Source organism: Globicephala melas, chromosome 5 (genome assembly GCF_963455315.2).
Source record: "Globicephala melas chromosome 5, mGloMel1.2, whole genome shotgun sequence".
Lineage (NCBI taxonomy): Eukaryota > Metazoa > Chordata > Mammalia > Artiodactyla > Delphinidae > Globicephala > Globicephala melas.
In genome coordinates this window covers 36,419,225-36,434,495 of record NC_083318.1, presented here as the reverse complement: position 1 = coordinate 36,434,495, position 15,271 = coordinate 36,419,225, and the positions used below count along the sequence as shown (strand labels likewise).

Sequence of the window (15,271 nt, the reverse complement as noted above, 5' to 3'; positions counted from 1 at the left end):
TCTCAAGTTCAGGGCAGGGGTCTGGAGCTGAGATTAGATGGTAATCAGTGTGGTGATGACATCAGCAAGGGAGTGAATGTAGATGAGAGGGAATGAGGTCCAACGACCGAGTCCTCAGGCTCCCAACGTCCAAAGGCCACGATGCATCCAACACAGGGGCTTGACCACAGGTAGCCAGAGGGCTGGGAGAGAACCAGGTGTCCAGGGTTTGGAAGCCAAGGAGGGAACATATTCAAGAAAAGGGCAGTGGATCAAGTGCCACAGAGAGGTCAAGAAGGACAAAGACATGGACTTGACCACTGGATTTGGAAACATGGGGCTGCTTACTACTCTGACCAATGCTTTCAGTGCAGTGATGGGGAAAAGTGTTATTATAAATACCAAGCCCTTTCCTTGCGACCCGTGTGCTTCCTTCTGCCTGTAGTACTCTCTTCCCCAACGTGCTCTCTGTCTGGCTCTCCTCAACTCATTCTTTTGGTTTCTACACCCGTGTGGGGCTCCTGGAAGCCTTTCCTGACCCCACATTCTGGGACAGATGCCTCTCCTCTGCTTTTCTCTGGTGTTAATCAACTCTCTTCTGTCCAATTCTTGTATAAAATTCAGTTGTCCAATTTCTCATGTGTCTCTGCAGGGAGGTTTTAGGATGGGGTCAGCATCATATGCGTCTCTACCTCCAGCATTTAACCCGGTTCCCAGCACAGAGAAGAACATCAACAGACGTGGGTCGAATAAATGAAGGATAAACTCCATCAACACCCTGTAGACTCACTTCTTCCTGAAGCAGAGGAGTAACCCTTCATCACCGGGATCCCCACTGGTGAATATGGGGACCCACCGGTCCACTGCCATGGCTCTCCCAGCTCTGAAGCTTTCTGATCAATAAAATAATCCTTAACAAAGGTCAATTAACTGGGTCGAGTCTTCCTGAAGGTGGTGACACAAAAAGCATCTGTGTGGGTCACTTCTAGAGACTGAAATGAATCACAAAGCAATGTGGGGACCAGCTGTTCATGCAGAAGACGGCGGCAGAAAGACCAGGCTTAACAGCAGGCCCTGCCTGTCCCTCTCTCCTGTTCTGCTTCACCGCCACTGGACCTGGCACGGATTTCCATAGTTTGGGTATATCTTGGCATATTTCATCCTTGCCTTGATCTTTAAGAAATACTGCTAATTTAAAGGAATCAAACAATGTAGAAAAGCATAAAAATGTTAAAGTAATTATTCCAAATGCCACTATCCAGAAATAGTTCTCAGTACCATTAGGCAAACCACGTTCCAGGAATATTTTTAGGCATATACATAAGTAGATGAATGGAGGGATGGATGGATGGGTGGGTATACAGATGGACAGATGGGTGAATGGATAGATGGATGATGGATAGTGGGTGGTTGGATGGATGGGTGGCTCGGTGGCTAGATGGACGAGTGGCCAAATGGACAGATGGATAGATGGATGGATGGATGGTGGGTGGGGGGATGGATGGATGGACAGACAGATGGACTGATGGATAGATGGGTGGATGGATGGACGGGTAGACAAATGGACAAGTGAATGGATGGATGGATAGACAGATGGAGTGACGGCCAGATGCATGGATGGACATGACTATAAAAATGAGATCATAATCCACATAAAATACTATTTGGTTCATGTATTTATTTTGTTAATTGCCTGCTTTCCCCACCAGAATATCAGCTCCTGAGAGCATGGGCTTTATCTGTTTTTTTTTTTTTTTTTTGCAGTACGCGGGCCTCTCACTGCTGTGGCCTCTCCTGTTGCGGAGCACAGGCTCCGGACGTGCAGGCTCAGCGGCCATGGCTCACGGGCCCAGCCGCTCCGCGGCATGTGGGATCCTCCCGGACCGGGCACGAACCCGCGTCCCCTGCATCGGCAGGCGGACTCTCAACCACTGTGCCACCAGGGAAGCCCTATCTGTTTTGTTTGCTGCTAAAATCCCAGTGCCTAGGATAGCACTTGCCACTTACTAGGAGCACAGTCAATATTATTCAAGGACAAAGCCCGTTTAGAAGATCTTAAGCTGAATCTAAGTCATCCTTTATGTGGTTAGAAAAGAATGCCACTCTGTTGTCTACAGTGGTTGCAGTCATGCTGGAGCCCCAGGGGAGAAAGGAGGCGAGTTCAGTGAGGACCACAGATGGGGTCCCAGCCTCTCCCCACAGCACAGGGAAACTTCCTGCCTTGTGAGGTTAGTACCATTCATTTTTAAATGAGCACCCCCTTCCTGTTTTATTCATGAAGCAATTAAGAAATACTTTGCTTTAAAGGGAATTGTGCAGTAGCATGAAATGGAATGAGTAGAGCCTTTAAAGGGATAAAAACCCTGATTTTAAACCAGCCCCCACTGACTGGCTATGGGACCCCGGCTAAGTCACGTCACCTCTCTGACCCTCAGTTTCTTCATCTGTCAGGTGATGATCCTCTCCATGCCTCTCCTCAACGCTGGGCTGATATCAGCTGCTGTTTGTATCATCACCATCACAGAAGGGCTGATGGATTTGCAGCAGTGCCCTGGGGAGGCTCTTCCCACTGCCAGGGTCCCCAGAGCAATGGTGAGCATGAACTGGGATGATGTGTGATGTGTCTAGCACAGAGCAGGCATTCGAGAGTATTATTTTGATATTGTCATAAACATGCAAAAAAGGAGGAGTTGGCAAAGTTGCATAAACATGAAAACATGGGTGCTCTTATGGAAACTATCCTTCATGCAAATTTGGGAATTCAAACTATGCTGTCCCTAAGGCAGTGTAACCATGAGGAAAGAAAACAGAAGAGAGAGAGAGAGACAGAGACAGAGAGATCACAAGAGAAAGAAGAAGAAAAAGGAGGAGAAGGAGGAAGAGGAGGAGGGGAGGAGGAGTAGAGTAGGAGGAAGAACAGGGAGACAGGGAGGGAGACCTGGGCCTCCTTCGTTATCATCTTGCCTGGTACAGAGAAGAAACAGGTGAAATACAGGAGGCCACTAAACAGGGAGTGATGGTTAATTTTACAGGTCATCTTGTCTGGGCCACAGTGTCAAGATATTTGGACAAACATCATTCTGGATATTTCTTTGAAGGAGCTTTTGGATGAGATTAACATTTAAGTCAGTGGACTTAAAGCAGATTGCTTTGATGTGGGTGGGCCCCATCTAAGCAGGTGAAGGCCCAAACAGAAAAAAGACTGACCTCTGAGCCACAGTGAATTCTGCCAGTAGTGGGACTTTGGACTTGAACTGTTAACATCAGCTCTTCCCTGGGTCTCTAGCCTGGTGGTCTATCCTGCCAGCCTACTTGGACTTGCCAGTCTCCATAATCACATGAGCTAATTCCATAAAGTAAGTCTCTCTCTCCTTCTCTCCCCCCCCACCCCAAGTCTTTGTGGTTCTGTTTCTCTGAAAAATCCTCACTAATACACAGGGCCTGGAAAAGAAACAAATCAGTTGAGTAGACTTTGCTGAGGGGACTCTACAAGGCACAGGGTTGGGGGCAGAGAAAAACCACGCCCTGACTATAGGGCCAATTCTTTAGCAGAGTTCACAGTTTAAAAGAGCCAACAAATCAGAAATGAATCTGGATGAAATTCCACATGTGACACTTTGGCCGTCTGTCAATTCTCTTAGTTACAAAGAAGAAAGGGGGTGGGCGGGCAATCAGAGTGAGTGTGGAGATGGCTCAGTTCCCCCAGAGACCCAGGCCAGGGGCATCATGTGCTCTGCAGGGAAACTGAGCAGAAAGAGCACACCGTGTAGTCACCTACCCCAGGCTGAATCCTGAGCTCCAAGGAGCGGCAGTGAGCCCTGGAGCCCTCACGCCACAAAATCTGGGCATGGTTCCTCTATTTGAAAAATGGATATATTAAATGTATATATTAAACTTACTTAAGACTGAGAAGAAGAAGGTTTGGGTGCCTGTCTAATTACAGAAACTGACCAGGGCAATGATTACTATTGTCATTGCTGCTGCCGTGACCCCCGATCAAATGTCCTCTATGTGCTGGCCCTGGGCCAGGGGTTTTCACAGATCTGCTTGGCAGCTCCCAAGGTTCGAGTTATCATCCCCATCTTGAGGGTGAGGAATCGTGGACACTGAGAAAAGGGTGAAGTGACGACCTGGCAAGGGATGGACCCAGGACATGGCAAACTTGTTCTCACCTGGCTGTACAGGGTCACAAAGGTGTCCGTCTCCATATTCTCCAGCAAATCTTCAAGCATGACACTGTTCTCTTGCTCTTCTCTCAAACTAGAGTGAAAACAAAATCTATATGAGTCCAGTTTTGTTATAAAGCTAGTTATTTAAATCCTAGTTATTTAAACAACAAGGGATCACAAATCTAATCAACATGATTTAAAAAAAAAAAATCCATCCAAAGAAGTGGCCAGAAGAAGCTTGCTGGTTTTTAGCTAGATTACCTTGCAAATAATGTACCAGGGAGGGCTCACCAGGAGGGAGAGCTCCTCGAAGCAAGAAGTTTTGTGGGAGCCATATGGAGACTTTTCTGTGGCTTTGCAGGGTAATCTGTGATCTGCATGGCTATTAGCGTAACTGATGCCATCTTGGGCCCTTACAGTCTCTCCTGTCCTTCTGCTGACCCACCTAGGACTGTGCAGTGAATCACTTCTCTGTCATCAGGGCTTTGTAGTTAATAGATATTGTTTAATAACCATTAGGACCAGGTAGCCTCTATGCTTTGTTCGTCCCCAGACAAGGATGAAAACCTTCCCTGAAGTATTCCTGGCACCCACGAGACTAGGTACCCGTTCATAAATCTTCACTTAGGAATGCACGTCCTAGTTCCAAGCTATCCCCATACCTTAGGTTAACTATCAAATTGTCCCAATGGCCCCTTGGTGGTGCGGAATGCAGCTGTGAAGGCTTCTGGATTATTGTCTGCTTGACCCCACCTTGTGAGGATGTTACCCTAGATAAACAGATCCATTGGTTATGTGGAGCTGCCTGCCTTGTTTTTCGGTCTCCAGATGCCTGCTCAGTTCGGTGGGCACTTTTCGTTCCCTCTGACCTCCAACCGTGATCCTAAGTTGAAAACTCTCAGTATTAGTTGTCATGCTTGTGCTCAAGAACACCAAGATCTGGAGTCTTCAATTACCATGTGACCTTGTGTTGAAGCGGGCCCAGAACCATCTCCCAAGGATGGACCTGACTCTGACCACAGAGGCTGGGTGGCACCTTATCACACAAGGTCTCTATCAGGCGTCTTGACTTCCCCACAAGGAGGTCCTCCCAGCCTATCCCTCAGCCAATCAAAGTTGGCATTTTGGGTTATCCATCCTGCATTCCTGCTGGTTAATACAATCCAAACCCAATCTGCAGGTACACTTCATACCAAAAGCTCGATCATCAGCATTTTCCACCATGAAGCATGGAATACGTTACTAAAATCCTAAATCAAGTCTAAATAAAGTCAACATCTCTGAGCATTTTCCTCTGATCAAACAGATTCAGTCTTTTATGCAATTATTTCAATGGAAAACAGAACTGCACTTTGATGTTGTGTTTACACAGAAAAGCGTAATCAAATACATTAAAATAACCTGTAATCTCACCACACAGAAATCACATCTATTACAATTTGGCCTATTTGCTTCAGTTAATTTGTGTGTATGTTTTCAAAAATGAAATCATGCTGTATATATAGTTTTTACCCTGTCCTTCACATGTCAACATTATATTCACAATGGAAAATTATGAAGCTGTTAAAAATTATGTTTTCCAGAAGATATATGTACCTCTATGTTCACTGCAACACTATTTACAATAGCTAAGATATGGAAGCAACCTAAGTGTCCATCCATAGATGAATGGACAGAGAAGATGTGGTATATATACACAGTGGAATATTATTCAGCTGTAAAAAACGGATGAAATCTTGCGTTTGGAGCAACATGGATAGACCTGGAGGGTATTATGCTAGGTGAAATAAGTCAGACAGAGACAAACAAATACCGTATGGTTTCACTTATATATATGGAATGTAAAAAACAAAACAAATGAACAAACAAGACAGAAACAGACTCATGGATACAGAGAACAAACTGGTGGTTGCTGGGTTGGGTTGAGGGGAAGGGGGTGGGAGGAAAGTCAAAATAGGTGAAGGGGATTAAGAGATACAAACTTCCAACTATAAAATAAATAAGTTATGGGGATGTAATATACACATAGGGGATATAGTCAGTAATACTGTAACAACTTTGTATGGTGATGGATGGTAACTGGTTTTACTGCAGTGATCATTTCATAATGTATAAAAATATTGAATCACTATGTTGTACACCTGAAACTAATATAATCTTGTATGTTAATTGTAACTCAAAAATAAAATAAAATACCTAGACTCTGTAAGGGAAAAAGTATTTTTTTCAACAGTTCCTAATGCCATGGGCAAAGGCTAATTGTCTAATTAATTGAAAAAGAATGCAAAAAACAACAACAAAAAAGAAGATCAGGGGGTTCTGTCTGTTTTATAATTTTACAAAAGCAGGATATAAATATTATGTTTATGGTGAGGCCTGAGTAAGGCCTGTATTCACTGCATCGTGCAAATGTCAATTCCTGGTCTGGATAATGTGTTGTTATCCTGTGAGATGTTGCCATTGGGGGAAGCTGGGTGATGGGCCATGGAACCTCTGCACTATTTTTTTCAACTTCTTGTGAGTCTATAATTATTTCAAAATAAAAAGCTGAAAAATATTACCTTCAGTAAAACCTCAATATTAAATATTCAACAGAAATTAAATATTAAAAGACTCAAAAAATGAAGTATAAAAAGATGTCAGGGAGGAAGCCTGTTACAAAGTTAACAGCTCGTGCCTGAGTGCTGGGAGGACCTCTCAGACGGCAGCACGACAGCCCAGGTGGGCCTTATCCCGCTGAGTCTGAGAGGCCAGGTGCCCCCCTGGCCTGCGGGGACTGAGCCTACACACTGCCCTTGGGCCCTTGGCTCACCTCTGCTGGTGATGCTCCAGTAACTTCTGACCCTTGCTCAGGGCCCGTCGCAGGACAGCCGAAACCTGCCTTTCAGAATCTGTCTCCTCCTCCGGCTCGTGCAGAAGCCCAGGCCCCTCACCTGCCCACTGCTGCCGACTCTCCAGGGCCCGCTGCAGCTGGGCCGCCTCTTGGTGCGCCAGCTGGTCCTCCAGCTTCCTCTCCAGTTCCTGGAGCTCCTGCACACAGAGGGGCAGGTGATGAGCCCAAGGCAGGTGGACCGCAGGATAAAATCCGCCCCGCTTGGCGCGGCGCTGCAAGCCTAGCACCACCTCCTTTTGCTGCCTCCCGGATCTGGCCGTGCCAAACAGCATGAAGAGACTGCATCTGGGTCTCTCACCCCTCCGTGCCTTTGCACACACTGTACACCCACCTGCAGGGCCTTTCCCCGTTTGCCTGGCCAACTCTGAGTCTTCTTTCAAGGACTGGCTTTAGAAGAACCTCCTCAGGAAAGAGCTCTGTTCTGTGTTGGTCTCAGCCTGTGGACTGTGACAGTACTAGCTGGAGATGCCTGGGGGTCCACACTCCCTGGGGCAGCGCCCACAGGCATTTTCCTGATGGGCTGATGTCAAGGTTGAACTGGCCCTTGTGGTTCTTATGATTGCAAGACTCAACCTCAGCAACAACCATCAGGGACCTTGAAAAAACAAGGTTTATTCCTCACAGGCCCTGGAGGGTACACGGCACACCCAGGCCACACAGCAGGGTCGCAAAGAGAGAGGCAGCATGGCCCTTGGATGGTCAAGGGTGGGGTGCCTAGTGTTTCACTGGTTCACTCTTTGTTGGTGAACTTAAATCATAAGAGCGGGAATTGAGGCGCAGGGAGGGCAAAGCAGGGTCACTCAAGAGGTCAGGTATGTAGGTCAACCAGAGCTTTCAAAAAAAGGGAAATTCACGGGTGGGGCAGCCTGACTGTTATCTAGTTGTTTAGTTGGCAACCTGTTTATTTTCAGACGATGTCTTTGAAACGGATGCCTCGACAATCAAAAGCTGAATGTCAGGCACTTATATTACAATCAAAAAAGCTAATTGTCAGGCACTTACTAACGGCTCCCTAAGTCCCCTGGGAGATGCAGACTCCCCCTCCTCAACTGTCCACTCACCATCCTTCGTATTTTCCCATCACAGACTGAATGAATATTTGTGGTCCCTCAAAATCCACATGCTGAATCCCTAATCCCCAGCGGGATGGGGCTTGGAGGTGTGGCCTTTGGGGGTAATTAGGTTTAGATAAAGTTACAAGGATGGGGCCCCCAAGATGGGATTAGTCCCCTTATAGAACGAGGAAGAGACCAGAGCTCCCTCTCTCTGCCATGTGAGGACACAGTGAGAAGGCAGCCGTCTGCAAGCCAGGAAGGATTCTTCGCAACAGAAACAGAATCAGCCAGCACTTTGATCTTAGACTTCCCAGTCTCCAAAACTGAGAAAATAAATGTTTGTTATCTAAGCCCTGCAGTCTATGGTATTTGGATACAGCAGCACGAGCAGATTAGGACAATGCTCCACTTTCTGCTAGAGTGTGAGCTCCTGGGGGGCAGGGCTGCCTTTCCATCCCCCAACCTGCAGCACATAGCAGCTCCCTGGCAGCTCCCACCTGTTTCTAAAACACATGGGTTGGGCTTCCCTGGTGGCGCAGTGGTTGGGAGTCCGCCTGCCGATGCGGGGGACGCGGGTTCGTGCCTCGGTCCGGGTGGGCCATGGCCGCTGCGCCTGCGCGTCCAGAGCCTGTGCTCCGCAACGGGAGAGGCCACAGCAGTGAGAGGCCCGCGTACCGCAAAAAAAAAAAAAAAGTTAAAACACATGGGTTATCAGCACGTAACCTACGTGGCGAAAGCTGTGCTGGACCAGCAACCATGGATAACACCTAACACTGACAGTACACAGGTCAAGCCTGACCCACTCTAAGTGCTCTGTGTTTATTCATCTCATTGAATCCTTATAACAACTGTAAGGAATATATACTTATTTTCCCTGTTACAAATGATGCAACTGAGGCAGGGAGACAAAGTAATTTTCCAGGCCATGCAATTCTTAAGTGGCAGAACCAGAATACGGGGCCAGGCCAGCCGGCTCCAGGGTTTGTGTCCTTAACCCCCAGGCTATACTGTCTCTCACTGGCCAGACAGAAGAAATCTGCATTCTGAGGCCACCAGAGTCAGAGAATCTGGGTACAAGAGACTGTCCACAGCCTGCTTAGATGGGTAAGAGAGGGCGGGCAGGAAGGTCCCAAGCCTTGTAAAATGCACACACACCGAACCTATTATTCACCAACTGGCCAGTGTTCTATGTGGGGTGGAGTGAGGATGGGGCTCAATCGTAAGAGGCCTTGGTTAGGTGTCATCAGGAGATGGTGGCCCTTGGTCCTCCTAAATTTTGTGCAAAACCGTCTGCCTGTCTGCAGAGGGGCCAAAGCTTGCATCAAGCGCTCAGAAGGGTCTCAAAGTCCCCCAGAGGCTCAGAAACCAAGGCAGAAGAGAAAATGGCCAGAGAGGTAACCTGAAGTCGTAGTGTGGAGAGTGCCTGGGTTGTGCCGTCAGGGACGTGGAAGCTTTGGAATGCTCTGAGCGTGGGCTACCATCACACTGAGATTTCCAGTTATGACCATCCTTCTCGTTGCTGCGTCCCAAATTGGAAACATAACCAAACACAGCATTTCCAACAGCACTAATGAGTTTCCCTCAGCGTGTTCTGTCAGCATGCCCGGAGCCTGGTCACGGACCAGGCTTCCACTGAGGCAGCCCCCAGCCCACAGTGTGGGGAAGGAAAGGACAGACCCACGCCTGCCAGTGTCCCCAAAACAGGCAGAGCACAGAGAGCTGGCGAGTCACACTTTGGTTTTCCGAGACCGGGTTAGCCCTGGTTAGGAACAGGAAACAAGGTGGGAACCTGGTATCCTGCAGGTTCTAAGATGCTGATGGGAGGTTCTCCCAGAGGTCAGTTCTCCTCCAAACCCCTGCCACTTAGCACAACTGGAATCCAAGATTCGGTTCTAGAACTGTCTTCCTTAATGCCTGCTCTCTTCACTAGAGTTTAGATGCTCAGGTAGGGGCTCTGGGACTGTCTTGTTCATCCTTCTCCCCAGCAGGAAGCAGGCACCTGGCTTGTGGAAGGAGTCACAGTAACCAGCAACATCTTACTAATAGTAATAATAACAGCAATTAGCACATACCGAATGCCCACCTTGCGCTAGATTTGATTCACGCTATCTTTACATGAATTAATTTATTTAATCTTCACAAAACAGCACAAGGTAGTCCCATTTTATCGATAAGGTAGCTCAGGCGCAGACAGCGTAAGGAAATCTCCTGAAGTCCCAAGAACCCAAGAGAGGAGTGATTTTAATTTCTCTGACTCTGGGCCCCATCTCTCGCTTCTATTGTCTCTGGAAAGCATTATGTAGGCATCTTTTGAATGAATGGGTGGTTGGACAGATGGACAAATGATGATGATGATGATGATGAAGACAGACAGACAGGCAGATAGAGAGACAGTTCCAGGCCTTTTATTGGGCACAAGGGATGCTGGGGTGAATGAGACATGGCCCCTAGACTCTGGAAACTCACGGTTTAGCGTGGGAGACAGTTGTTCAAACACAGTAACAGTGACAGGTAACAGCCCGTCTCTGGGAATCGCGATGGAGAGTTATTTGAGTACAGAGCTGGGAAAAACCAACTCTGTCCAAGGGAATCATGGATGGCTTCACAGAGGAGGCAACATTTGGCTTGTCTAAGAATATGGAGAGGAGTTTGTACGTGGGCAGCAGAAGCATTCTAGGCAGAGGTCCTTCCAAGGAATGGAGGCCTGAATGTGTCTCAAGTGTTCAGGAAGCTGCAGGAAGGTCCAGGGGCTAAAACTCAGAGTCCGAGGGAGGGAGGGGTAGAGGATAAATATTAAAATATGGAGCTGGGAATGGGGCTGTCACTGATCATTTGTATTTTTCAGAAAGGCTCCTCTGGCTGCAGTGTGGAGGAGACTGCAGAGGGAAGGAGGAAGGCGGGTGGAAATCAATGTCAGGACAGGAGCCAGGCTTTGCAGGCAGGAGGTGTGGGCTCTGCTTTCCAGCTGTGGGACCCTGGTGAAATGCGTTAACTGTCCTAAGCCTCAACTCCATCTGTAGAATGGGAATAAAATCATCCTGGGGTTGACAGAAAGTTTACACACTTAACACGATGCCTTGGGCTTAACGAGAGCTCAATGAGTACAAGCTACTCTTGGTGCGATTTTTGGTTTTCAGATTTGTCTGAAGAGTGAAGCTGGGCGGCAAAGGTCAGAAGTGAGAAAATTCCAGCAGGATCGACAGACTGGGTGACTGGCAGCAAGTGGGCAGTAAGGCAGAGGGGAGAAGAGAAAGATGTCCAGTCCAGGCTTGGAAAAGTGGATATGCAGCCACTGAAATTGAAATGCAAATACAGTGGGTACAGTTAGTCTGGGGTCACATTATCTGTATGAGTAAGTCCATCCCATTTAAATTTGCCCATGATTCAGTTATGCCTTTGCCTATGTCCCAATTTCACAAAATGAGTCTAAATCTTTCATCAAGTGAGGGGAACTTGATATAGTTTTCTTAGGAGTCATTGCTTCCAAAGCATTTCATTTCATGCTTTTTTAAATTCTCCTGAATGTGAAACAGCTTAAAAGCCCGTTCCCAATGGGAAAGTGGTTTTCCCAGAATGATCAGATTGCAGAATGAAAGTCTAATACCAGGAGCAAAATGACAGGTTTGTCTTCCCTCCAAATGCAAATCTTCGCTGCAAAAAACCCCGGCATCGTATCCATCGCTGTACCAGGAATTTAATCATGCAGCATCCTCTGATTTATCATCAGTTGCTTCCAATTCAGGACACATTAACTCTTCTATTCTAAACACGCTTGAGAATAAGAAAGCTTTGATGTTACTCAAAAGGGCTTTAAGATAAAATTGAAAATGTAAGTGTTGTGCTGCCCAGTTACTAATGGGAATAAGGGTCGTTGCAAGTGGAAAGGGCCATGCAGTGTCTTAGGGCTTAACTGAGGTGCTTCTCAGAGCATTTATGATGAAGAGATGAACCGGGAACTGAAAGCCAGAGGTTCCTAGTGTCTTATTTTGTTCCTAATTTGTTTGATACATGACCTTGGACCTGCCCTTCCTCTGAAGGCCTCACCTGCTTCACCTATAATTCCTGGCAATGTCCACCTCCATGCCAATCACCCGGCAGCGATACTTACTGTGGGTTTTGGGTAAACATCCTACAGGTATTTCCTCCTATTATTAATTTGCTAAGGAGTCTTAAGTTGAATGGGTGCTGAATTCAATAAAATACTTGTTCTGTATATACTGAAATGATCATAGGAGTCATTTCTTTAATCTGTTAATCTAATGAATTTTGTACATGAATGTTTTAATGTTAAACCAACCCTACATTCCTGAGAAAAACTCAGTCCGGTCATGCTGTATTAAATCCTTTTTACAGACGGCTGGATTAGGTCAATATTTTGTTTATGAATTGTACATCTATGCTCAAAGTAAGACAACTGTAATTGTTCTTTCTTGTACTATTCATGTCTGCTTTCGGTGTCAGGGTTATCTGAGCTTCATGAAATGAGGAATAGTCCCTATTTTTTTTAACATCAGAAATAATCCTTATATGAGATTGGAAAAACTTGCTACCTTAAGGTTTGGTGGAGCTCACCTGTAAAACTATCAAGGTAAGATATCTTTGCACGTGTGTCAGAAGATTTCAAAACTACTGAATCAATTTCTTTCGTGGTAATGGAACTATACAGATTTTTTTTCTAGTTGAACCAATCTTGGTGATCTATAATTTTTTAGAAAATTTTCTTTCTTTGCAATGTCTAAAGTCATCTACATAAAATTATTGTTCACAGAATTCTCTTATTTTTTAAAACTCTAGGGCATCTATTGTTATGTTGATTTTTATACTTCTGATATTACTTGTCCCTTATCTCTTTTTTAAATGGTCAGTCTTTCTGGATATTTGTATATTTATTAGACTTTTCTCAAAAAATTCAACATTTCACTTTATCGATTCTCTCTACTGTAGTTTTGTTTTTAATTTTATTTATTCTCTCTTCCTTCCCTCTACTTTCTACAGGTTCATTTGTGGTTGTTATCCCCCTAACTTTTTGTTTTGTTTTGTTTTTTGGGGTTTTTTTTTGCGGTACATGGGCCTCTCACTGTTCTGGCCTCTCCTGCCGCGGAGCACAGGCTCTGGACGCGCAGGCTCAGCGGCCATGGCTCACGGGCCCAGCCGCTCCGCGGCATGTGGGATCTTCCCGGACCAGGGCACGAACCCGTGTCCCCTGCATCGGCAGGTGGACTCTCAACGACTGTGCCACCAGGGAAGCCCCCACTAACTTTTTATATGATTTCAATTGTGAGCCTTTCTTCTTTTTCAATATAAGTTAAGGGCATAAATTTCTCTCTAACAACTGCTTTTTTAGAGAGAAAAAAAAGCAGTTAGAAACGTCGTATCTACATTATTTTTCTGTTCTTTGAATTTTAAAATTTCCATTTCTTTGATTTGAAAATTTCCATTCTTTTGATTTGAAAATTTCCATTTCTTTGAAAATTTGATTTCTTTGGTCCATGAATTATTAAGAAGTGTGTTTAATACTTCCAAAGTATGGAAGTTTTAATCTCTTAAAAAAACGGATTTAAACTTAATTGTCCTTTTTCAAAAAGGTGGTCAACAGGGTAATGCGTGGTCAATTACTTTTTAACTGTCCTAATATGTGCTGAAGAAAAACGTATGTTCGTTAACCGTTAGCTGTGAGATTTTGCATGTGTGCATTAAATACAGGTTGTTAAATGTGTGATTCAGTCCATCCGTATCTTCACTGGTGTTTCATCTGATCAATGTTCAACCACAGAAGGAGCTGTGCTGAAAGTTCCCACCATGATGAGAGATCTCTCAATTTCTCCCTGTTTGGTCGATTTTTCTTTTTGTTGTTTTGGGTCTTTTACCACATACATGCAAGTTGAGAATCTCTCTGCTCTCTGGGTGAATGACACTTTTAAATCATTTTGGAATTATCTTTAACTTTTTAAATAATTTCATAAATCATTCTTTTATAATCTATACTGATAATTCAGACATCTACAGTCGTTGGGGATTTTAATCCGCTGGTGTTTTGTTTTTCTTATCCACAGGTCCTCTTGTCTTGCATCTTTATGTGTTCAGTTACTCTTTAAATTTTAATTGAGAACTCATAGAAATCCTGAGGTGCCCGGATTGAGAATATTTTCCTCTGGACAGGATCTGCCTTAGCTTTAGCCATGCACCAGGGCAGGCATCCCACCTGGACCTATTTAAATTTAATTTATCACCTTGGAGATTTCCCGACTGAATGGCTAAAGTATTTTTGGATTCCTTCGTCACATTAGAAGAAGCCTTTGGTGACAAATTCAGAGGAGACTCACACCCTGCCCCCCTCACCCCCTGCCACCAGCAGGGCTGAAGATGGACAGGTTACCCTGGTGGCTGCTTTGACCACAGGTGGCTTTCTCCTCCCGCCTCACTGGGCATTCTGTCTCCTCAGGACATCCCACAGCCCCATCTCCTAGTCCTTCACATTAATCCCCTATCCCTGGGCGTTCTGGGTTTCACCCTTTGCCCCTAGATTTCAGCCTCTGGATTTGCTTCTATCTCCCTCTATGAGTTCAGCTTCTCCAGGCTATCCTTAGCCCTTGGGGATTTTCCTCATTCTCTTGCAAAGTCACAAAGCATTAAAAAGTATGTTTATTTTTATTTACCCAGCGTTTGGATGTTTTGTGCTGGGATATCAGCAAAGCTTCCCCTTCTTTCCTATCCCTACAAACAGGCGTCACAGTGCAGGGTGCACTATGTTTGCTGGAAAAATAGCTTGGACTCTTCAGGGTCTCATGTTATTTATGACTTCTGTAAAGAAATGACGGGAACCCCCATTAGCAAGATCAACTAGTCCATGAACATGACCCAGGGGTCTGAAGTGAGAAAGGGATACATTTCTGGCTCCTGTCACTCAGTAGCTCTGTGGACCTCGGAAAGAACTTGACCTGCCACCTGCCCGAATCTCATTTCTTTACTTGAGAACTGAGCACAGAAAAGGTACCGACTTCATGGCATGGCTCGATGATTAATTGGCATAATGCCTGACAAAGCGCGTAACTGCAAAGCGGCATAAAATCGCAACTTATTAATAATCATGCTTAAATGATCATCTTAAGACGCACAATTAAGTAATGAATTGTTAATGCTTAAATGAGAGTACACCCATTTCACAGCCCATTAGT

General features: G+C 45.5%; 1 protein-coding gene across 1 annotated transcript in view; it reads right to left on the bottom strand.

Annotated features, from left to right (window-relative positions):
- EVC2 (EvC ciliary complex subunit 2) overlaps positions 1 to 15,271 on the bottom strand; it is a 139,210-nt gene that overhangs the window by 11,054 nt on the left and 112,885 nt on the right. Inside the window, exons 18-19 of the mRNA XM_030864188.3 lie at positions 6,961 to 7,178; positions 4,152 to 4,239 (exon numbers count right to left, since the gene is read on the bottom strand). Coding sequence (XP_030720048.2) covers positions 4,152 to 4,239; positions 6,961 to 7,178 — 306 coding nt within the window. The remainder of the gene's footprint in view (positions 1 to 4,151; positions 4,240 to 6,960; positions 7,179 to 15,271) is intronic.